At 42.5% G+C, this 24,698-nt stretch overlaps 1 protein-coding gene across 5 annotated transcripts in view; it reads right to left on the bottom strand.

Annotated features, from left to right (window-relative positions):
* The window catches only part of PSD3 (pleckstrin and Sec7 domain containing 3), a gene marked incomplete at its 5' end in the record, with an annotated part of 867,292 nt that overhangs the window by 465,816 nt on the left and 376,778 nt on the right, over positions 1-24,698 (bottom strand). For all 5 annotated transcript variants that reach the window (XM_082247748.1, XM_082247749.1, XM_082247750.1 and 2 more), the window contains 2 exons: positions 5,180-5,260; positions 10,086-10,280. In XM_082247748.1, the coding sequence (XP_082103874.1) occupies positions 5,180-5,260; positions 10,086-10,280 (276 nt within the window). The remainder of the gene's footprint in view (positions 1-5,179; positions 5,261-10,085; positions 10,281-24,698) is intronic.

Below are 24,698 nucleotides of genomic sequence, written 5' to 3'. Positions count from 1 at the left end.
TCATCGGCCAGAGTAGCCGCTTGCTGTACCGTCTGTGGTTGTTTATCTCGCACCCAATCCCGTACTACCGGAGGGGTGTGGTTAAAGAACTGTTCTAATAGTACTAGCTGGGTGATGTCCTCTATGGTATGAGCGTGGCTTCCCTGGAACCAGCTCTTAAGGTTCCGCTGCAGACAATGTGCCCACTCCACGTATGTTGTGTTGGTTTGTTTCCGGGATTCTCGAAACTTAATCCGGCTGGCTTCGGGTGTAATGGCAAATCGGGCTAGCAAAGCTTCTTTTACCCGGTCGTAGTCTTTAGCGTCTTCGTCCTCCAGGGCCCGATATGCATCCGCCGCTCTGCCAGTTAAATTACTCGCCAGTAAGACGACCCAATCTTGGGACAGTACTTCATGTATCTGGCATAGTCTCTTAAAGTCCTGCAGGAATGCGTCAATTTCCTCCTCTCCTTCCTTAAATAGTTTGAACACCCGAAAGGACAACTTACGGAAAGTCGCTGCATCTTTAGGCGTTTTCTCCGATTGCCGTATTTCTGCCATTCTCTGCTCATGTTGCCGCTCTCGTTCCCTCTCTTGCCGTTCTAGTTCTTTCTCTTGTCGCTCATCCTGCAGCTGGATGTCTCTAATGGCATTCTGTATGGTGGTCTCTGATGGGTTAGCACCATATAATGCCAACCGCTCCCGAACTCGTTGCTGAAACAAGTCTTCAACTGACCGGGGTCCTGCATCACCCTCCCTCTTATCCATCTCGGATAGCTCACTGATCAGGGTGGCCTTGTTCTTTGTCCCACCGGTCCCTCCGCGGCTCTCAAGTAAGTCTTTCAGCGTGGCTCTCCTGCATGCTGCATAGCTGGTCATTGACTGTGGTGGTTTGGAGTGTCCCGGTAACTGGAGAGCAAATCCCACCGCTGCCAACCAATGTGACGAGACCCTTGCTCGCTCGCTTCCGCTCTCCGGACACTCCTCTATTTCTAGTGAGTCAGCTTGCAGATCGCAACGTCTGATGGTTCGGTCAACCAAGGATCCGGGATCCGAACTACAGCTATGTGCCGTCCAGAATCCATTAGAACAAACACCAAGCAAGCTGTATGTAAGTTCAAACAGGAAGACCATTTATTGGAAGAACACAGCACACTTTTATACAGAATTTGGAACATCCTGCCCCCAACAACCGCCCTCCCATTGGTCAATTGCAAAGTACCTGCAGTTCCCATTCAGGTCCTCTTTTAGCCATGCAAATGAGGAATTGAAAATGAGTCAGCAGTGATTGGTCAAATAGCTTGACCAGAAGGACTGCCATGCAAATGAGGACTTGAAAATGAGTCAACAGGGATTGGTCAGATAGCTTGACCAATGCAAGGAGACAGAAGCCCCAGGGGGCAATCAATGTACACAATAGTCAGACACAGAACAATGGTTCCCTAACGAGCCCTCAATACACAATACTCCGAGTGTCAATACATCCCTTAGCAGACAACAGGTGAGGTCATTAGCACACCTGACAATAGGTGAATGGAAAGCCACCTCAGACAAAAAGCAACATTGTTAGCCAGCCCGTCTCCCCGTTGAACTTCCTGGAATGACCATATTAGGAGTGGACTTCCTGCTCAGAGACCTCATGGCAAAGGGAACAATTGACCTTGCTGACAAATATGAAGCAATTCAACCCATCACCCATCTGTCCTTAAATTCCAGTGATGGTGAACACCATCACATTGAGCACTAATTTTTTCCACTTAAGACGACTTCTTTGTATATGGACTGTGAAGGTTCCATTTAAGGTTTAAAGCTTTACTCAGGGAAAGTCTTCCCACGCAGTGGGGTTGCCCCCGCACTACAAAGCTTATCTACTCTATGTCTAGGGCAGTTTTGATTACGCTGATCCACCACACTGCTAGACCAGTCCCTTCAGTCTCTTCTCCCCTGCTCTCCAGCAGTCAGATGCCCTCTGACATCATAAAGACCCCAATGCAGGAACCACAGTCCTGAATAGGATGTAATGACGTTGAGGACAATCTACTGATAAAGCATTGGAAATAGTGGTGCACCGAAATGAAAATTCTGGACCGAAACCGAAAATTCAGGATGCACTTGGGCGAAAACAGAAACTAAAATAGACAGTTTTTAGAAAAAATATATTTTTTTTATATACAATTGTACTATATTTAACATTTTAATTCATAACATGAATTTAAATAAATATGAATTTATTTTCGGCACCTTATTGGCTAACAGGCTGCTTTCACACTGATCAGTTTTGGAAGCACATTTGTTATAAAAAATAAAAGAGCAAGAAAAGCTCAAGAAAAATGTATCCCTTTAAATTCTATGTATGTCTTTACACTGGTCCATTGATGGGGTGTTAAAAACCCTGCTTGCTGCATTTTTGGTGCATTTTGGGTCAGTCATAAAAACCGCAACAAAAACGCACTCCCCCCCACCATAGCTTGTGGAATTTGGGAAGTATATCAAATGATTCTTCAGAATTTCCAATGGAGCTATGTGCCAGAAAGAGACATCAGAATCGTCGCTGTCATCACTTTCCGTACCTGATGATGAATTTTCCCACTAATCGCTATTGCTCAGTTCTTCAAGTAACTCAGTTTCGCTGTCACTGTTTTCCAGTTCGTCTAAAAGCGATTTTGCGCAAAAATAATGCTTTTTGGACACCATGATCGTTCTCTATTTTCCAGGCACAAAGAACTGGAAAAGCACAGGCAGGGCACTGGAAAAGTCACCAGGTGAAATCCTGTGGTGAAATGGCATGATATAGTGTAATCCATTAGGATCACAACTTGGTATAATGTCATATGTGTATTTACACTTTTGAATTTGCCGCTGGTTCCCCCTCCCTGCATCGCAATGCTCGCAGGGAAGGGAACAGGAAGACAGGTGTCGGCATCGGCCGAGCACACAGCGGGAGGACAGGGGGAGGACGGCGGGGGGAGGACACAGGGGATTGCAGGGGAAGGTGAGTTTTAAAATGTAAAACAACAGATTTCTATATAAAAAACAATGTACCGCTTTCAGCACCTAAAATCTGAAATAATCAGACGGCGAGGGAGGTTAAATTGCTTTAACTGTCCCCTATATTTACCAAGCAATTAACCCTTGCAGTGTAGATACAGCCCCACTGCAAGGGAGGACTTTTTCTTTTCCTAGAATGGAAGGCCGGGTAAGTAAAACTGCTTTTACCGTCCCCTATATTCAACTAAAATGTAACCTTTGCAGTGTGGGTGCAACCTCACTGCTAGGGAGGACTTTTCATTTTTCCTGGTACTCCAAGGAATTTACAGTTAAGTTAAAATTCATGTTATCTTAATCATACAGTACATGACACACAATTTGTATTCTTAGACCAGGGGACGTACCTAAGCAAAAAACTGAGGAGTGGACAAGATAGCAAACAAAGAAAAACACTTCTCCAGTGGAGAAGAGGTCAATCAGCTGAGGACACTAGAAAATGGAGTCGCAAAAAGTGGACGGGGATATATGGTGTGCACTGGGGGCAATCCAAGCATGTTTTTTTGCCAGTGTATAATCAGCTAAAGGTAGCAGCATATAATCAATGGCCTAAAAATACAGTCCAGTTCTGGATTGTATGATTAAATTATAAATTCACCTTTACAAAAAAAAAAAAAATAATAATAATAATAAATGCACATTTTTTGCAGGTAGCTGTAAGGCATTGCACCCATGATCAGCAGATTCATCAGGGCTCATCAGCGCACTGGCAGTTCTCTGAGAACTACATGCCATTAGCCGCAAAGGCTGATGGTAGTTATAGTTCATTGAAACACAGGGATCTGTGAATGAAAGACACAGCCTTGCACGGTAGTGCTCTTTTAGAATTGTGACAGCAGGAAGAGAAGATCTCTAGCCGACTGTCACAAGGGTGAAGGGGGGGGGGGTTATTGGTAGGAGAGGGGGCAGATGCTAAACATGTTACACTCTAAATATGGGTGTAACATGTTCACACCTTACAGATAATACATGTTTTTGGTGCTGACTGTAAAATCCTTTTCTCTGCATTCACTGGAGATCATCACCTACCGGGTATAGTGCCACCTGCAGAAGTGGGACTCTAGGCACAACAAACAAAGGGACAACCCAGGGGTGGCCCCTGCTGGTGGTCAAAACTCTTCCAATGTGGAACAAGCTTAAATAAATGACACAGCAGTGCAAATACATAATATTTAAACACAAGGAAAGCAAAACGCAGAGGGGTGCTGTGTCATCCAATGAACCCAGACAAAAGGATTTTACAGTAGGTACCAAAAAAAAAACAGTTTTGTATTTACCATAAAACCCTTTTCTCTTAGTTCATTGAGGCTGTACAGACGTGAAACACAAACGCCTGATGACGAAAAAAACAGAACCACTCACTGCCTTAGTGGAGCGGGCGCTAATGTGAATAGAGACACAATCACAACTCATATGGCTGCGCAGCTAAGAAAAAATGGATCTGCAAGCTGAGGAGGTCTGGAAGATGACGGCAACAGGGGAGTAACAGAACTAAGTGCCTGTCACAGGCTCTCATTAAGATTGCCCAAACAAGCCTGCCCTTTCTGCCCAGATACGTCATTCATAGAAGCAGTACTACAGCTTCTATGAATGAAACACGATCTATGAATGTCGGATGGGTGGATGATTGATAGGTCCAGCAATGAAATCTTGAGATTTAAAGACTATAGATGGTCAAAGTTGGGTGAAATTCCAGGCATCTTCCCTGGTAACTGCAGGACACCACTGGCCACAGCCATCACATTACAACACAGTTCTGTTCATCAAACCTGCATTATGATTTAATGGTCCACATCGCAAGCTACTGCACTCAAAGTACTGCATGCATACTTTTTTTAGTGCATATCCCAGGTTGGGGCTGATCAGCTGCCAGCATAGCCCCAATGCATCTGGTGTGAACAATCACATCAATTTATTAAAAATAGAATATTCTTCAAGTAATGCAATATTGATTTCATATTTGCATTTTTATTAAAAGCTTATATGAGAAATAAAAATAAATAAAAGTCAGTCCACAGGTTCTTAACATGTTTCAACCTCAGACCCTTGCATTTCTGGCCTTTCCATGAATCTGGGCGGGGATGAATGCAAAAGTAAAAAAAATAATAATAATATGCAATAAAATTAAATAGACCATTACCATACATTTCACATACCTGAGTGACTGATCTAAGGCCATACCCGTGAAATCAAAAAATTTAAGATATTCTTCTGCCACAAGCTTGCTAAATTCATTGCTGTAAGACAAAAAATAAAACAATTTCAGTGTGTTATGCAATACAATTGTTTAATTAGAAAACTGCTAATTTTGACGGCAGTAATTAGAGTGCCTAAAGTGCTTCCTTAAAAGCATACTCATGGGTCCCAGTTATAATTATTCATGCGTTAAAAATTACAGAGCAACATATTGTACACAAAAAGGGAAATTACAAATGCGACAAAATAAATTATAATGGATGAATGAGTCATACAATTTAAAAGTATTTAAATGCCTCAATTCAAATGCAGCCTCTTAATTGGCCTAACAATCAACAGCAAATCTCTGTAAAATGTAAAATGGTATGCACTAAAGAATTCTGGGAATCAAGTTCTACAAAGAACACAATAAGCATTAGAAAAGCAACATTTGACCTATCCAGATTATCGGATATGTTCGCATTTTATTTCAGATATGAATTGTGAAAATGAAACAATAAGGTTACAATTATGCACCGAAAACAAAGTAAAGAACAAATAATATGAGACACGTTTACGGTACTGCAACAGTAATTTAGCATAATCCACTGTCCTGCATATTGTATGCACAATAGAAGTTTTATTCCATTTGGAAAATACTGTTGTGTTTATAGAATAACTCCACCAATGGATATTTTTTACATAGTTGCATTGGTCCAGCTTGAAGCAAAGTAGCTATGTATATACCATAACCTGGCCGATGTCCCTGAATGTTGGGAATCACTGAATTAGACAACGCTACATCAGTGATTTCAACTTGCATCTTGGTCCCATGCCAAGGGGCTGCCCTGCTGCATTCTAAACACAGAAGTTAGGCTGCTCAGCACAGGCTCTATTCAGAGAATGTTTAGTATTTCCTGAATAAATTCAAAGCGATCTCTGATTAGACCAGGTAGACAGTCAGGGCGGTGACGTCACACACTCTACACCTGGTCCAATAAGAGAACGCTTTGAATTCATTTAAAAAATGCACAGCATTCTCGAAATGCAGAAGAGAAAACCTGGAAGCAAGTGGAGATCAGTGGAGTAGCATTGTCTAGGTATGGTACATACAAAGTTACGTTGGGCCAAGCTGGACCAATGTAAATATGTATAAACTATTGATACCTGGAATTCCTCTTTAATTCTCATGGGACAAAGCTGCCAGGAACTGTTGTTTTGAATATTGTAATGTATTTCAGCAACTAGGATGACCATGTATGTTGATAGGGATTCTACCTTGTGTTTTTGGTGTTCTTGGTACTGAACAAAATGATGCTGGCATGTGGGCACGGTGACTCGGTTTTGTAAGTACAGTAGCCCTTGGATCTTATAGGTTGGCTGAATGTTGTATATGAATTTCTTGACATGTAATGTAATTCAAATAGGTTTTATAATAATACTATAATAATTTATTATACAGGTGTAGCACCCTCCGAGGTAGGTGCTAGGAAAAGTATATGGGTGGCCCTGTCTGCTTATCAGGGGGGCCTTGATTGTTCAGCTAGGCTGTAATGTGTTCCCAGGTGTGCCTGTTGAGATTGTTCAGCTAGGCTGTCATGTGTTCCCAGGTGTGCCTGTTGAGCTTGGGGAGTCTCCCCACTGTGTCCAATGGGGGCTCTCATTGAACAGTGGAGGAAACCTGACAAATCGCACACCAGGGCTTGTATCTATTCCAGAGGGCAGAATATGCCGCAATGCATCCTGGGATGGGGTATAAGTCTGAGGGGAGCACATGACAGAGCGTCTTTGGCGGGAAGCCCCAGGAGGAGGGTGACATCTGTCTCTCCTCCTGTCAGCGTCAGGAAAGGTGTCCTTGTCGGTTGGCCTAGAGGACAGAGGGTTGAGCTGAGCTGCAGAGAGGGCTCTAGCGTGCTGAGGACCCAGTGGAGCTGCTGGGGCAGAAGTTTCAGGGAAAGCACAGTCGTGAGTACTGTAAACTGCCCAGGGGTCTGCCTAGGATAGGGGACCACTCCAGAAGGTCAGAAGGATCCAGGAGCCAGCTAACCAGGAGGAAGCTTAGAAAGGGGGTGCCTGAGTCTAAGCCCTGAAGAGAAGTGTGTGTGTAAAGAGGGTGCCGGTGCGGGCCATGAAGTGTTAAGCGTTGCAGCAGATGTACAAGTAGCTACCTCACAGGAAAGGGAGCTTTTACAAGGACTTTGTGCCACAAGAAAGTGACAGGAGTCAGTACAGTGCTAGCATTCATTAGCGCCAACCGGCGTTGACTGGCATTCAGCCAGTGCCAAGTCAGTGTCAGCAGGCATTTTTTAAGTTGTTCCCCTAGAATTGTGCATAGTTGAGCCAGAAGAGTATCCCACTCATCCCTTCTCTCATCCAAGTTCTCAATAAACCTAAAAACCCAAAGATACTGGACTTATTCTTGTCTCAGTGCTCACACTTGGAGAATATGCCTAATTGTGCTGCTGTTGCTAGCCGTAACCCTGGCGGACCCATATCCAGCAAAATGGCTGGGAATCCTGCTATATAGCACCAACAGTTTGCGCAGCGTTTTAGAACATGAAAGTAGACAGTACAGTTACAAAAAAATGAGATACAGGAGAAATCAGAGGGCCTTGCTATTATAACTACATCCGCATGCTTTTTAAATGAACCTTTACTTCATTTTCACACCTAGCAGCAGACAGAATAAGATGTCTGTTCTATGTGTGAAACAGATTCCATTCCCCTCTCTGATTTAGCTTCACTTCATTACTGGGGTTCTATTTAAAGTTATTGTGAAGTCTTGTTTTAAACAACAAACATGTTATACTTACCTGCTCTGTGCAGTTGGTTTTGCACAAAGTGTCCTGAATCCTCCTCTTCTCGGGTCCCTCTTCTGTGTTCCTGGCCCCTCCCTCCTGTTGAGTGCCCCACAGCAAGCAGCAGCACTGTTGAGTGCCAAGTCCCAGCTCCCTGCGTCCATTCAGACACAGAGCCGCAACCTGGCCCCTATCTCTCCTGATTGTCTGACTGACTTTGATTGACAGCAGCGGGAGCCAATCACGCCGAGCTGCTGTCTCAAGATAAATTAAAAAAAAACGTCTGCCTTTGCAATCCCTTCAACAGCTAAGCCCTATAATTTGTGCCTTCATTGTCCAAGATGGATAGACAGTACTTGGCTTAGCCATGAAGTCAGACCCTTGAATCTATACTAGAAAACAAAATAGACTTTTTGTCTAATAAGTAATAACAGGTATCTTATGGCATTTCCAATAAACAGGAGTTTTACTTTAGAAGTCTAAAATAGAGTACAAAGTCATTGTAAGGCCTCTTGCACACAGTAGTGATGTTTGAGCACCAGCATTTCTGGAAGTAATTTTAGGCATTAGTGTTACGCGTACATTACATACATTCAGGCATGACTTAATGAAGGGGTCCTGCGTGGCTCCGAAACTTTGCTATTTTTCTGTAAACTATGTGATCCCTGAATAAAGCTTTGGACCCATTTTGGAGCTTTTGGGGTTCTGGTGTCAACTCTCTCTCTCGGATTATTCCAGCTGATGGTAGCTTCGGCACCCACTTACATTTACAGCCATCTCTACGGATGTGGGTTGGGAATAGAACGTTAAAGGAGGAGTGGGCTCCCTCCAGGCAAACATGCTTCAATTTTCCCACTGCTATCTGTGCTCCAACTTGGAGACACTCAAAAATATAGAGCTAGGACTGCTTTAAACAGAAAAGCCTTGACTTGCCACTATGGTTTCCACATATATTTGCAAATGTGGGCAACTAAAAACTGTGAATTGTTAGACAGGTCAATTTGTTTTGATTTAATGTGCAGTGCCCTTCCATGTGTACTTTACTGCAAAGGCTAGTTATAAATTGGGAAGGTTGCCATCTTTGTGTATAGCTTGTCTAGTGTGAATGAGGCCTTAAGCCTGGTACACACTATAATTTTTTTCCGTTTAAACCCAGCAGGTCGAACTAAAAAAAAAACCTGTCAGTTCTGGTCAGAGCTGCTGTATTTACTATGTGAAGGGTGTACAGCGATCTCCCCCTCTGAGCTATTGGGTTCTGACTAGGGGACGGCTCCCCCACCAGAACACTCAGATCAGCACTCTCTGCCATTGGCTGAGAGCACTGATTTGGAGTCAGTCGGCTGCTGGTTTTCCAGCATGCTCGTCCGACAGAAGCCGACCAAATGGGCCAAATGTGGGCCATTTTTTTTTTTTAACGGGAAAATGTCTAACATTCGACCGGTGTGTACCCTTCTTAAGAAGGAAATCTCCCAAAAGCTCTGGTTATTGTGTGAGGATAAAAGCTTTCAGAGAACCTGACAATTGCCTTCTCAAACATACCAGAGCAGCCCCAAAAACAAATTAGCATTAAAAAAAATCTAGAATGTGGGCGTTTTGAAAATTTGTTTAAAATCTACCCCATCTTTAAATCTGCATTAAGCATGCAAATAATCAATCTGTGGGGATATCTACCAATCTTAATTTTTTGGAAGTTCCAAGAATAGTTCTTGCCTACCAAACACTACCTGATACAGATACATAAACAGTTCCCTGCTATTTATTTTGCCCACAAAATCAGTCGAAGCAGACTAGGCAATCAGCTTTTATTGAGTGGGACCTGTCATGTAGGGACGAAGTGAAAAGGTTGAGCTGTTGCATATTGGCCAGACTTTGTTTTAGATCAATCATCTCCATAAAGTGGTATCCTTGAAAACTACCATTTGTAGCAGGAAAAATTAAAAACATGAATCAATCCGAATAAGATATTCTAAAATTAACAGATTATCTTTAAACCCCAACCATTACATCTGCAAATATTGTAAAGATATTATTGATGTCTGCACCAGCACGTACAGCCTGTTACTATATAGCATGAAGGTAAATTACATACTTTTTTCCTAAATGCTTTGCGACATCAGAGCGTTTAAATCCATCCAGCTGGTAGAGACGCTTGGCCAGTCGTTTTGCAGCTTGTACGTTACTATTGGTCCCATTGCTGAGGTTTTCAGTGCTTCCTTTTTGAAGGATTTCAGTGCTGCCCATGTCATATGAGGCCTCTAGCGGTTTGGTGCTTGGTCCTGCATCACTAGAAAAAAAAAAAAAGCAAACACAAATCAATTTTTTTTTTTATAGACAACAAACATTTAGAACTTTTTTATTTTTTTTCCTTAGCAGGAAAGTGTTTTTATTGGATATCTTTTGCACAGAAAAATACATAACAAAACTCTATGTTTATTTATGCCAGTGCTACGAACAATTTCAGTAGTCACCGTTAACTAACCAGAAGTCATATGAAACGCATGAGAAATATAAATGAACCACTTGGCACAACTTAATGGAATTAATCTTGTAGGAGGGCGTAGTGTATCCCTTAAAAGGAGCACCTCTTTTGGTATCTATAGTAACAATTGTAGTTTACTACTTTCTGTACCAGAGAAAGAAGCTATAAAAATAATAAATATTGAGCAGCAAAAATATATATGGAAGTATGGCTTTTGTTAATTGGAGAAAAGCTGGGCCCGCTTTCATTAAAAAATGTTTTAAACCACTGAGGGTTTCAAAGGAGTTAGATAGCTGCATGTGCCCACAAACACCAATATGACATGCTTGGTATATGCTTGGTATATTGGTTTGTTATTTGGGAGAACACAATTATAAATTTTACAATTTTGGGATGGTTCATATGCGCCGGGCCAGTTTCCCTGTGTTTTTTCATAGGAGTCCGGTGCAGTTTTTTTCACCAGTTCAGGTGCGATTCAGGTGCAAATTTTTACTTGAAATCACACCTAAACCCAACTGAAAATTACACAGGATTCTTTTTAAAAATGCACCGCAGCTGGCCCGTAGATCTGTGAACCGGCTCCATAGAGAAGGCTTCTGGTTCACATGTCATGCGAATTGGATGCATTTCAAAACGCATCCAATTAGCAGATATGTGAACGGAGCCTAAGGAGCACCTGCAACATTTAGAACAAAGTTTACAACAGGCTCACATTCGGATACTTAAGCTGGATACAAACTATACAACTTTTGTTGGTAGATTTCCTTTAAATTTACCTTCAACTATGTAGTGCAAGGGCCTGCATTATTGCATACAAATTGAAAGGGTTTAGGTTTGACCTCATATTATATGGTTTTGGTAAATCTAAAGGAAAGAATCTAAAGACAATTGTATGGTGTGTATCCAGCTTTAGGCACAAAAACATTTCAACTCTAAGATGCTCCGGTTTACCACCTCTTCAAACCCAGGTACTGGGGGTTAAGCAAGCTATCCCTGCTCACAGTGTTAAAAAGAAAGCCACCAAAGGATTAATGGTATCCACATTTACTACAAGCTTGACATTGAAAACCCCCATCTGGGACTGCCCCTCTAACACATACAACCCACAGGGCTTAGTCATAGAGAAAGGGTAAAGCAGCATTTGCCAAAGCTGCCTACACTGGTTGCATGGGATAAACCATAAGCTATCGAAAAATGTCCAGCATAGAAAAAAAAAAGAGTAACCAAAGAAACATCTTTGTACGGTTAATCTGAATTAGGTCACCAACCCTCACCAGAAAAGTATTATAGTTAGCCATACAACAAGACCTGAAATAGTTACAGTATAAAAAAAAATTTAATAAGGAATGGGAAATCCGGCTAGATATCATACAGAATTTTGAGTTCACAATACCCTGAAAAGCCCAAGTATGCTGCATTCTCTTTTGCAGCAGTCACCATCCAGTGGTCCGTGGACCACTGATAGTCCACCAGAAAATGTAGGTGGTTCCCAAGGGTTCTGCTGCAAATCAACATTGTGGCAGAAGTATACCGCCCAATGTTGTTTCCAGACTGTGGGTGGGAGCACGGAGCTTAAGCACATGGCTGGATAAGGAGGTGAGATCCAGTAATGAGTCTGTGTAAGGCAGCAGAAGTCAGAATATGTATTCAATGACGTCCAGTGTAATGTGAAAAAGGCAGACTGCGCCTATTTTTTTTTTTTTTTTCATCCAATGAATTGCATGCATTTTGAATGGGCTGCTTAACACCACAATAAAAAGCACACTGTGTTGTGGTGTCAACAGCTCTCAGAGAGCTCGTTATCTCTCGTTATCAGTAAATTTAGTTTTTCTGGCTCCCTACAGAAATATTCCACAGTTCTGTATAGAGTGTACAGTCTGTGGGAAATTCAGCTGCATTAATCACCAAGCACAGCTTGTGCACACTTTTATCTGTGACTTTACTTTTACATGGACTATTACATATGAATGTAAATTCAAACTCCTTCACACACCAGCAAGTAGGGATGAAATAGTCCTAATTACTCTTGCTAACTTGGGTGAGCAGCAGGCTTGCTAGTCATTAATCTTTAGCCTTTAAATGAACCTGTTTCGGCGGTGAAAAAATCATTATGGATGTATGCTAAAAGGTTTGAAAAGGTTCAATAACTTTTTTTTTGCTTTAAGGTATAGTGTAAGGTCATTTTTTTTTCTTTTTGTAGAAATATGGTTTTGCACCACTATTTGCAGGGATACTAATTGCTGAAATGTCAAAATTCTGATATTATCATGTAATTGTCATTGTAACTATGAATTTATATAACATTAGCACAAAAAAATAAAAAAGTGAACTCCCTGAACATTGGGGTTAATTTAGTAACACTGGAGAGTGCAAAATCTGCTGCAGCTCTGCATAGAAACCAGTTTCCAGGTTTTTTTTTTTTTCCCATAAAAATTTAAGCCCCGGTTCACACTAGGGCGACCTGTGAGGCGACCTGGTCGCCTCACAGGTCGCCTCCCATAGGAAAGCTGCGGACCCGTTCTAATAGGAGCGACACAAGTCGCTCCGACCTAGAAAAAGGGTCCGGAGCTTCTTTGGGGCGACCAGGAGGCGACCGCCATAGACTTCAATGTTATGAAGTCCGTGGCGGCCACTCCGAGGTCGCGGCGCGCTGCTCGCACCGCGATCTCGGAGGTCGCCCCTGAAAGTAGCGTCGCTCCTATGTGAACCGGCGCTTATTGAAGATAGAACAGATGTACAAAAATCACAAATCACACATTTGGATACAAAAGAGTTACATATTGAGTAATACATTGCATTTGGAGCATCTCAACAACAATCATTTTACCTTTTAGAAAGACAACAAACGTGCTAGGTAGACCACCTGGGCACTTGAGAACCAAACTTATGCACCACTGTTGTACACTTGTCAGGTAGGGTTAGCCAGGATAATCAGTCTCGCTCTCTCAGGTCAGGTGGAGCAGGTTTTTTTTTGTCAAAGCCCAACAACCTGAAGCTCATTGGCTACCATGCACAGTTGCACCAGATTTTTCACTGTCCAGTTTTAGTAAATCAACCCCATGTTGTCCAACCCTGGAGACAAGTGCAATAAGGATAGTGCTAGCCTAACCAGCCTGTTTGTAAGAGTGCAGAATAGTTTACTAGCACACAAGTAAAACACAACTCTCTTTCCTTCACCTAAAAATGTGCAAAGTTTGTGCCAGTTTTCCCATCTTGTTCCTTTTCACTGGATTTTTTTTTTAAAAAGGCTGCTACTCAATATTCAAAAGCAACTTTATCGTTTTATATTGTTTGATGGCCTGTAGATCACCATTTTGAAAATATCAAATAGTGGACAGTTCAGCAAGATGTCCATTAAATCATGAAATTGCAATTTAGCTCTTTACAAAACAGGCTCATAAAAAGGTTTTTGAAAATGGTACAAGGTCTTTAAAATTTTAGCAAGTAATAGAAAAAAAGTGTGCCAGTTCCATAATAGGCAAGGTTGGGGATGGAGCTGAGGTGGTGGCAAGTGCAGTGGGGACAGAGGGTTGGGGGGGGGGGGGGTTACAGGTACGGTAGTGGGTTTAGGGTTTAAAATTTGCAGCGAGGGAAAAAAAAGAAAAGAGCAGGAAAGCTTGATTAAAGGCAGGGATGAGTAATAAGGGCAGGGAAGAATGATAAGGGCAGGGAAGAGCGACAAGGGCAGGGAAGAGCGACAAGGGCAGGGAAGAGCGACGAGGGCAGGGAAGAGCGACGAGGGCAGGGAAGAGCGACGAGGGCAGGGAAGAGCGACAAGGGCAGGGAAGAGCAACAAAGGTGGGGAAGAAGGATAAGGGCAGGGAATAGTGACAAAGGCAGGGAAGAGTGATAAGGGCAGAGAATAGTGACAAAAGCAGGGAAGAGTGACAAAGGAAGGGAAGAGTGAAAAGGTGGGTGGTAAAGAAGAGGGGTGAAAGTCTGTGTACAGCAGGGGTTGTGTGGCAGACGGATGAGAGAGGGGTGCAAGGTTAAGTAGTGGGAACAGGGATGGGTGGGTGGCAGAGTTGGAAGGAAGGAGTCTCAGGGTGAAGGTGGGTGGTAAAGAAGAGGGGTGAAAGTCTGTGTACAGCAGGGGTTGTGTGGCAGACGGATGAGAGAGGGGTGCAAGGTTAAGTAGTGGGAACAGGGACGGGTGGGTGGCAGAGTTGGAAGGAAGGAGGCTCAGGGTGTGTGGGAGTGAGTGTATGGGAGTGTTCACAACAGGAGTGGTGGTAGAGTGTTAAGACTGTGGGGGGGGGGCAACAGAGAAGTGAGGAGAGAAAGAATGGAGAGAGCAAGGGTAGGCAGACGGGCATGTGGCTCAGTAGTAGTGGGTGGGCAGAGTTTTCAAGGTGGGGGGCAGAGTGGTGAATGGTGTAGTAGAGTGGTGTCAGTGGGGGGGAATACACTTTCAAAGCCCAAAAGAAATGCCCATGCAAGCACAGTTTAAAAACATTTGGTCACGTATCAGCACTGAGTCTATATCAGGAGCACCCATTAATCAATTACCATTGTGAAGACGCTTGTGCAATTTTGTTGCACGGTGTGCTTATGCATGTGTGTGATCTGGTGCCAGTATACTATTACGCATGCTTGGGATTTCACCCTCATATTTATTCACTATGTTCATTTTGGTCATGATTACTGCTCCATCTCAGGAGTGGGAGAGGCAGGGTGGCTACGCCCTGTGACGGACTTCAGACACCCCGACGGGGTATCTTTGCCAAGAAGCTGCTTCCTAAGCTCTGAAACACGAGATTAGTGAATCTGGCTATAGTTACCCCAAGAACTCGACAGTACAAGTTTTGGAGTCAACCAGAATGAACTATTTATTGAAACACAGGCACAAAGAGATATACACTGTGGGACAACCCCTCTCCCCCTTAGCAACCAATCCACATAAACATATACATCCCATAATAACTTGATCTTAAGGCAGACAGAAACAATAGAATAATGGGATACAAGTACTTAACAATAACAAACCCCACCCCACCTCACTATCTAGTAAGGGTCTATGAGACACTCCTTCAATATTCTAGCAATCTGAAAAGTCAAACCGTTCATCCTTATATATTTCCTGAGGGACACTTTCAGAAATATTATTGTTCCAAGTGAAAGAGCCCCTCACTCTTTCAACACAAACCACTCATATAGAACCCAGGATAACCAGGGTAACACAAAATGTGGTGTGGTTGTACAGCGAGTCTGATTAGTGCAGACCCGACTGGGGTTCTTGATCACCCTGTGCCCCTAATAGACACGGGGTGACTTACACATAAGAGGGGCCAGTGAAGCTATACAAGGAGTTTCCTGACCTCTCCAAAGTAATCTGGGTTCCACGAGCCCCCCAGCCAAAGTGACTCCTGTCACACGCCCCTACATACAATGGGACAATGCATAATGAGCGTATATACCCTCTACAAGAAGTCAGATACCAGAGTTTAAACAAGAGTTTAGTGTCACTTTAAATTCATGTTGAACATCACCTGCTAATAGCAAAATGTTATGCAAGCATCAGTACAGATGTGTGTTTACCATACAAATCTTACATAATTTGCCGAAGTCTTAAACACAAAGGCATCAAGCCAATCACAGCTTATAACCCAATACAATGCGTGTCTTGCTTTTACAGCTGTCTGCAATGTTGAAAACTTCAATTCATCTCCATGGGGAGCAGGGGCCACTAAAAACATACTGAAAACTTGTACTAGACACAGTTACGTACTTTCCATGGCCAATGAGTTGTGTTCTCTTCTTGCAATGTCTTTATAAGGAAACCTCTGTTTTCTAAAGGCACCAATTGAACTATTCTTGCTACATAAAATGGTAGTAAGGTAGGGCTCGATATTCATGACATCTACTCTGCACATAAGCTCCACTTTTTACAGTTATCTTAACAGTTTTGTGATATAGGTTTCTGATATATAAAGAGTAATAGAGTGGTTAAAATATTTATGTTTTCTAAAGAAAATTCTCCTCTAAGCTCCCTCTAACGTTTATTCAATCAAAACAATATGATATATTATATATATATATATATATATATATACACACACACACATACACAAACATACAGTATCTCACAAAAGTGAACAAAAGTGCGTTGCCTAAGTGAAAATGTCCACATTGGGCCCAGTTAGCCATTTTCCCGCATGACACTGGGGAGGGAAAGATTTCAGATGTGAATGGGGAGCAGGTGTGTTAAATTTGGTTTGATCGCTCTCACATTCTCATACTGGTCACTGGAAGTTCAACATGGCAAAAAACTCTCTGAGGATCTAAAAAAAAAAAGAATTGTTGCTCTACATTAAGATGGCCTACGCTATAAGAAGATTGTCAAGACCCAGAAACTGAGCTGCAGCACAGTGGCCAAGACCATACTGCAGTTTATTTGGGCAAGTTCCACTCAGAACAGGCCTCGCCATGGTCGATCAAAGAAGTTGAGTGCACATGCTCAGCATCATATCCAGAGGTTGTCTTTGGGAAACAGACGTATGAGTGCTGCCAGCATTGCTGTAGAAGTTGAAGGGGTGGGGGGTCAGCCTGTCAGTGCTCAGACCATAAGTCGCACACTGCATCAAATTGGTCTGCATGGCTGTCGTCCCAGAAGGAAGCCTCTTCTAAAGATGCGGCACCAGAAAGCCCGCAAAGAGTTTGCTGAAGACAAGCAGACTAAGGACATGGATTACTGGAACCATGTCCTATGGTCTGATGAGACCTAGATAAACTTATTTGGTTCAGATGGTGTCAAGTGTGTGTGGTGGCAACCAGGCGAGGAATGCAAAGACAAGTGTGTGCTGCCTACAGTCAAGCATGGTGGTGGGAGTGTCATGGTCTGAGGCTGCATAAGTGCTGCTGGCACTGGGGAGCGACAGTTCATTGAGGGAACCATGAATGCCAACATTTACTGTGACATACTGAAGCAGAGCATGATCCCCTCCCTTTGGAAACAGGGCAGTATTCCAACATGACGATGACCCCAAACAGACCACTGCCTTGCTAAAGAAGCTGAGGGTAAAGGTGATTGACTGGCCAAGCATGTCTTCAGACCTAAACCCTATTAAGCATCTGTGGGGCATCTTTAAATAGAAGGTGGAGGAGCGCAAGGTCTCTAGCATCCACCAGGAGGAGTGGAAGAGGACTCCAGTGGCAACCTGTGAAGCTCTAGCGAACTCCATGCCCAAGAGGGGTTAAGGCAGTGCTGGAAATTAATTGTGGCCACACAAAATATTGACACTTTGGACCCAATTTGGACATTTTAACTTAGGTGTGTACTCACTTTTGCTGCATGCGGTTTGGACATTAATGGCTGTGTGTTAAATTATTTTGAAGGGACAGCAAATTTACACTGTTACACAAGCTGTACATTCACTATTTTACATTGTAGCAAAGTATCATTTCTTTAGTATTGTCACATGAAGAGATAATAAAGTATTTACATTTTTTAGTATTATTTACAAAAAATGTGAGGGGGTGTACTCACTTTTCTGAGATACTGTATATATATATATATATATATATATATATATATATATATATATATATATATATATATATATATATATATATTTATATATTATTTTTTAATATATGTTTTCATGTGCATGATACTTGATGTGATAACAATGTTCTGTATATCCATCGTGTGAGTGAACCAAGAGATGAGGCTCGTGGGCATTTATGGTTCAGGTTATTTTGATTCATGTTATACACCCGCCCATGGATGGGAGGATCCATGTTCTGCACACTCTCATGTAATTCTCCCAGACCACTATATAATGACCAGCTATGCATGTTCCAAATTCAGCTCTGAGGAAGACAGAATCTTCTGAAGAAGGATTTTTTGGAAATCCATCTCACATTTGGGACTTGCCTAGAGGACTAGGGTGGTTGGAGCACCGTCTGGACTTTGTCATGCCCAACTGATGTTATTGTTTGTGAGTATATAGTAATATTCTATTTTATTAATAAATTGTTGCAAAGGTAATGTATTAGGCTGGTGCATCCTCTGTTCCTTATCGATTTCAGTTTTCCTTCTCGATTCCCCCGGCCTGTTATGAAGGGCAGCCTAACCTGTGCGGAAGTCAGATCAGCTGAAGATCCCAGACGGTCCTTTGCCGCACACTTTTCTCAAGCACAGGAGAGTTTGTTTCCCTCTAACGCTGGTCATGTCTCTGAACACCTAGGCATTGGGTTATAAGTACTCAGTTATAGGGGAAGATCAGAGTTGAGCTTGGCTTGGCCTACCTTCAACAGATGTCATGTGACCAAACAAGTGATCATGCAACCATCGATTGAAGGAGCTGGGGTTAGCATTTTCTCTTTACTCATCTCCAGTTTTGCTAACTATTTCTCCATCCATGCTTTAGTATATCAAAAAGCCAATTTTCCTGTTTTTATATAATTCAGGAGCACAGTGCAGGCCAAAATTTAAACCAAGTAAAGTTCTCCTTAAAGCGGAGTTCCACTCAAAAGTGGAACTTACACTTTAAGTGGTCCTGACCCCATGACATGCCACATTTGGCATGTCATTTTTTTTTGGGGGGGAGCGGGTACCTAGATTTGACAGGTACCCACTCCCACTTCTGCTCAGGCCGCCTAGGCGGCTCGGGTGGCAGTTCTACTCTTCACCTCCCCCCTGCAATCTTCTGGGACACGTCAGAGGTCCCAGAAGATTGCCTGTCCATTCAGCACACGCCGCGTGACTTGCGTATGAGCAGTGCGCACCCGGCTGTGAAGCCGCAAGCTGTCACAGCCGGGTGCCCAGAGATGCCGGCGCCGTGTGGAGAAGATGGAGAGAATCGAGGCTCTGCCAAATCCACCCCCCGGCCGCATCGCTGGACCGTGGGACAGGTGAGTATGTGTTTATTAAAAGTCATCAGCTACACTTTTTGTAGTTGCTGACTTTTAACCGCTTACCGACTGCCGCACGACTATTTACTGCGGCGGTCAGCCCCTCACAGGCAGAGTGACGTAGTACTACGTCGCTAGCCTGTGAGGGTCTAGGGAGCGAGCGCGCGCGCCCCCGGAGGCGCGCTCCCGCGCGGTCATGGACCGGATGTCCGCCGGTCACTCGGCGATCGTCGGGGGAGAGGGAGAAAGGCAGGCGGCTAATGTAAACAAGCCGCCTGTCATTCTCCCCTATGTAGAAACAGTGATCATACGGTTCTACTATGTAGGACCGTTGATCACTGTTCCTACAGCTCAAGCCACAGCCAATCACAGTTAGAATCACGCCCCTAGGGACACACCACCCCTCCCTCTCAAAAAAAGTTAACCCCTTCACTGCCAGTGTAATTTTACAGTAACAGTGCATATGTATAGCACTGATTACTGTAGCAATGTCACTGGTAACCCCAAAAGTGTCAAAAATGTCAGTCAAGGGTCCAATCTGTCCGCCGCAATGTCGCAGTACCGCAAAAAAAAAAAAAAAATCGCAGATCGCCGCCATTACGAGTAAAAAAAAAAACCACAAAAATGTAAAAAATCTTTCCCTTTGTTAGTAAACGCGATAACTTTTGCGCAAATCAATTAAAATACGCTTTTTGCGATTTTTTTTACCAAACATATGTAGCATAAAACAAATTGGCCGAAAATGTTAAAAAATTTTGATTTTTAAATTTTTTTGGGGGGGAATTTCATATAAAAAAATGTGAAAAATATTGTTATTTTTGCAAAATTGACGCTCTTTTTTTGTTTATAGCGCATGATCAAAAAATCGCACAGGTGATCAAATACCACCAAAAGAAAGCTCTGTTTGTGGGACAAAAAGGACGTCAAATTCGTTTAGGTACAGCGTCGCACGACCGCGCAATTGTCCGTTAAATTCACGCAGTGTCGAATCTCAAAAAAAACCCTGGTCGGAATGGGGGTAAAATTTTCCGGGGCTTAAGTGGTTAATAAACACGAAAACGGCAGGAACTCTGCTTTAAAAAAGACCATTCTCTAACAAAAAATCTGAGCCCTGTTCTGTAAGGATCCTTGTGGAGGACTGATGGAGCTCTGGCCTAAGCCATGAGTTTTAGGTAATTGTTTTATGCTAGAGTCAAAGAGCTGGAAGAGAGAAACAGAAGAACCTCCAGTTTTAAGGGCTGACCTGCTTCAGTGGAAGCTCTGTGCTCCTGGTTGGTTAGACCCCTTGAGCAACTGCTAGCGAGAGAAGCTGTATGAACCTTGAAAGAGATTTGTGTACTGTAGGGCCATTAACCGAATTCATCCAGACATAATTCAAAAAAATACTACCCGACCCCAATATGATCTCGAACCCTGATCAACCAACCACCATGACTCCCCTTACCTGGAAACTATGAGGCTGTCAATCACACTCTCACCCTCCAACACCAACCCCTTCTAAAACTCTGGATCTGGTTCCCTGCCTTTTATGGGGGTCACACCTCATATGGCCCCTTTCGCCCCCTCTTACATTAGCCCTCCTTCCCTTTTACTCATATTGCTGTAACACATTATTACATGACCATAATTATATGTAATTCACTCATTAATCAGAATGACTTTGTTGTCATTTCCTTTTGTATTTTGTATTTTTGCTCCATTTATCTTTATTTTCCTTTTTGTATGCCTGTGTTGTAAGAATCCTAAGCCTGATCTTTTAAGCACGCCCGGCACAGGTGACCCCGGTGTCCATATTACTGGGGGCTCTATGAGAATCGGAGGACAGCATATCCTCCGCAACGATCTCCTAGCAGGGGATCTCTCTCTATATCTGTGTCGGCGGCTACTGACAACCAATCATCCTATCTCCGTACATAGGGTGCGCGCGCAGCCTAGGCTGACGCACGTCACGCCGACAGACCCGGAAAGTCGGGTCTGCATACGCGACACTCCGATGCGCATATCTGCGCATGCGTGGGATGGTTTAAAAGCCGGGGAATAGAAACAGGGCGCCACTTCCCTCTTGATGAGGGAACGGGATGGATGCCCAGGATCCGCTGCCTCTGGATATCCAGCCGTGGACCAACATTTACCAACAGTGAGTTTGCCAAGCAAGTCCACAATGCTATACTTTATGCATTGATGGCTTTTTCTTCAAATAAAATACCGTATTTTCCGGCGTATAAGACGACTGGGCGTATAAGACGACCCCCCTATTACATGATCTACCGGTAATACTTATACTTAGGTTACCTTGGAAATATTATACTCGGCGTATAAGACGACCTCCCATTTTTGGGGGATTTTTTTGAGGTTCAAAAGTAGTCTTATACGCCAGAAAATACAGTAAGGTCTTATATACAAATGGCTCATTTTCATTCTCACCATTACCAGGGCAAACCGGAAACTGACCGGGATTGACCCCCTACTGGTGTGCATAAGCAACTACACTGACTGTAAGTAATTGATGCTACACTTACATATATATAACTCCAAGATTAAAGCAATCATTTTCTTCAAATAAAAAACAGGTGTTTGATACATAATTGGCTTATTTCAACCCCACCACTCAAGGTAAACTGGAAACTGACCGGGATCCATCCCCCATTGGTGTGTACAAGCAACTACACTGATTGTAAGTAATTGATGCTGACTCACATACATACAAGTCCAAGGCTAAATCAACTACCTAATATATTTACCATGTTATATACCACAGCAGCAGTATCCATACCAATTCCTGTGTGATTAACTTAAAAGACGCAAGGTTCCAGGATCAGACACATATGTTACAAGTATGTATTAAATTATGCAACCAATGGAAACCATCCACAGGAAGCATAATATATTTTGATTGTTTACCTACTATATTTTCAGATATGGTGGACAAACTTTCCCTAACAAAGGCAACGTATTGTATATGCCGAAACGTGTAGGAAACTCAAGATATTCTCTCTCTGCAGACCCCATGCTGTATCTACAAGCACGGACTGACAGAGAGACATATTTACATTGTCACCATATCATCTTGTCACTACTTCTCTTACTTAATTCACCATCACCTATGGGTCTGTAACCCATACACATGATTAAGTGTTTTTACAACGACTTCATGTTTTATCTTCAATAAATTGTTAAATATTCTTACACATTTGTCTTACTAAGCCCATAAAGTCCCACCCCCCTTGGCCTGAGGCACCAACTCTGTTCAAGAGATTTGTGTATTCTACTTTTTCCTGTTACCTGCTGTCAAATACTGCATCAAATGTTTGAAACACTTTCAAGGACTGGACCTGAATTTATTGCAGTAAGTGTAACTGCTGGATGCAAGGTGTTCTAAAGTGGAATTCCTAATAGTGAACCCAAGGCCCTTCGAAGTGGAGGATCTGTAAACAGAAAGAGTATTGGGACAGTTCACAACCTCCCACTTATCGGAGATCTGTTCTCTTAGTTTGGAGTGAGTAAATGTAATATTAAAAGGTGATGCACATTTCCCATGAATACTCACTACCCCAAAAAAACTTAAATAATGAAAAAATATATAAAAGATCACTTGCTAAACACCTAAACATTCAAATATTGGCCAAAATTTTATCACGTTAAATTTATCCTCACAGTCATTGCCACACAGACAACACTGCAACACTAGCCCGCAGAATAATTTAGCAGAAAGCCATTTATGCAATTTCTGGTCATCGGGAGTGAAGATGACTGTGCATGTCATACTGTCCATTCGACACACACATGCTGCTAAAATGAGGGTATGAGAAAAAGATTGGCCTGAAAGGTCTTCACAGAACTGCCTGCCTGTCTTGCTATCTAAGAAATAAAATCAGCAATGAATGAACCTGACTGTGCCATGTGAGCATAAGGTACAGATGGAGTAGCACAATACTGCAGCTCACAGAATCCACCAGATATTTACTATATTTTTCCATATGTGAGGCCAGTGAACAGAAAGGGCTTTAGTAGCGACTTGTGGTGTATGATAAAAAATTAAATACTGAACAATTGCTCAGATATAAAATAGTCTGAATAGACATTTCCTGGTATTTTTTTCTTGCAGGGTCTTATGTTGCAATAAAAAATGAAAATATTATAGAGGTTTCAACTTGTTCATACACTCTAAATACAGAAATATCAGTTTTAAGTGGGTTGTCTCTTTAACCACCTCTCGCCTGGCCAACACTAATATCACAGCTGGGTGGGAGCACTGCTATTCTGGGTGGATGTCAGATGACGTCCTCCCAGTCATGCACCTCGTGCGCCCCCTAAGGGCCATGCAGCAACGTAATTTTACACAGAAGAACACAAATAGCCCTGGTACCATGTGAAAACTGTAACCAATCACAGCAATTAAACGTCCGCTGTAAACAAACAATAGCTTGTCATCATAGCCACTGCGTACTACTGCATTCTCTGTCATTGGTCACAATGATCACATAGTGCAGGGCCAATAACAGTAGATCTGTTGTACCATGTGATAGCTATGACCAATTACAGCTATCACAATAGTACACAATGGCACATAATGGGATGCCGTTCACAAAGTAAAAATGATTGCTTATACAGTGACCTTCACTGTAATAAGCAATCAGTGTTAAAAAAAAAAAAAGTCCTGATCATCTCCGCAGAGCAGTACAGTTTCACTATGGTGACAATGTACTGCTCTAGTACCAGTATGTAAAAAAAAAAAAAATAATTAAAAAATATATATTTATTCAAAAATTAAATAATGTGTTATTTTGGGGGGTATTTGTACTGTCCTGGCATTTTAGGGCCTCAAAAAAATGAGTCAGGCCATCAGTACATCAGGAGTAAATAATAAACACTGATTTGGATTATTTTCACCAAAGAAATGTAGCAGAAGAAGATAGGTAGATTATTTATTTGCAAAATTTTATAACAGAAAGAAAAAACTTTTTTTTCAAAATGTTCAGTATTTTTTTATTTATATAGCAAAAAATGTAAAACCCAGTGGTGATTGACCATCTGCCAAACGCCAATAGCGGGCGGCAGGTACATGTACGTTATCGAACTTCTTCTAGGTTTGAGGCGCGCATGCCTGTTGGCACATACTGTGATTGGACTAGTTTAGCAGCTGATTTCGGCCAATGAAATCAGGTGATCGGCTGTGTCCAACCAGACAGAGTTCTGTGTTTATAAATGCCCAGAGCTCAGAAAACAGAAAAAAATCAGATTGTGAAGCAAAAGCAGCACACATTACACATTCTTAGGCACACAGTTAACTCCTTGCTTGCCCGTAGATGTTAACCCCTTCCTAGCCAGTGTCATTAGCACAGTGTCACTGTATTATCACTGTATTGA

The sequence above is a fragment of the Pelophylax lessonae genome (genome assembly GCF_965119305.1).
Source record: "Pelophylax lessonae genome assembly, chromosome: 1".
NCBI lineage: Eukaryota > Metazoa > Chordata > Amphibia > Anura > Ranidae > Pelophylax > Pelophylax lessonae.
Note: the sequence above shows the minus strand (reverse complement) of the source record. Positions and strands in the feature narration are given on the sequence as shown.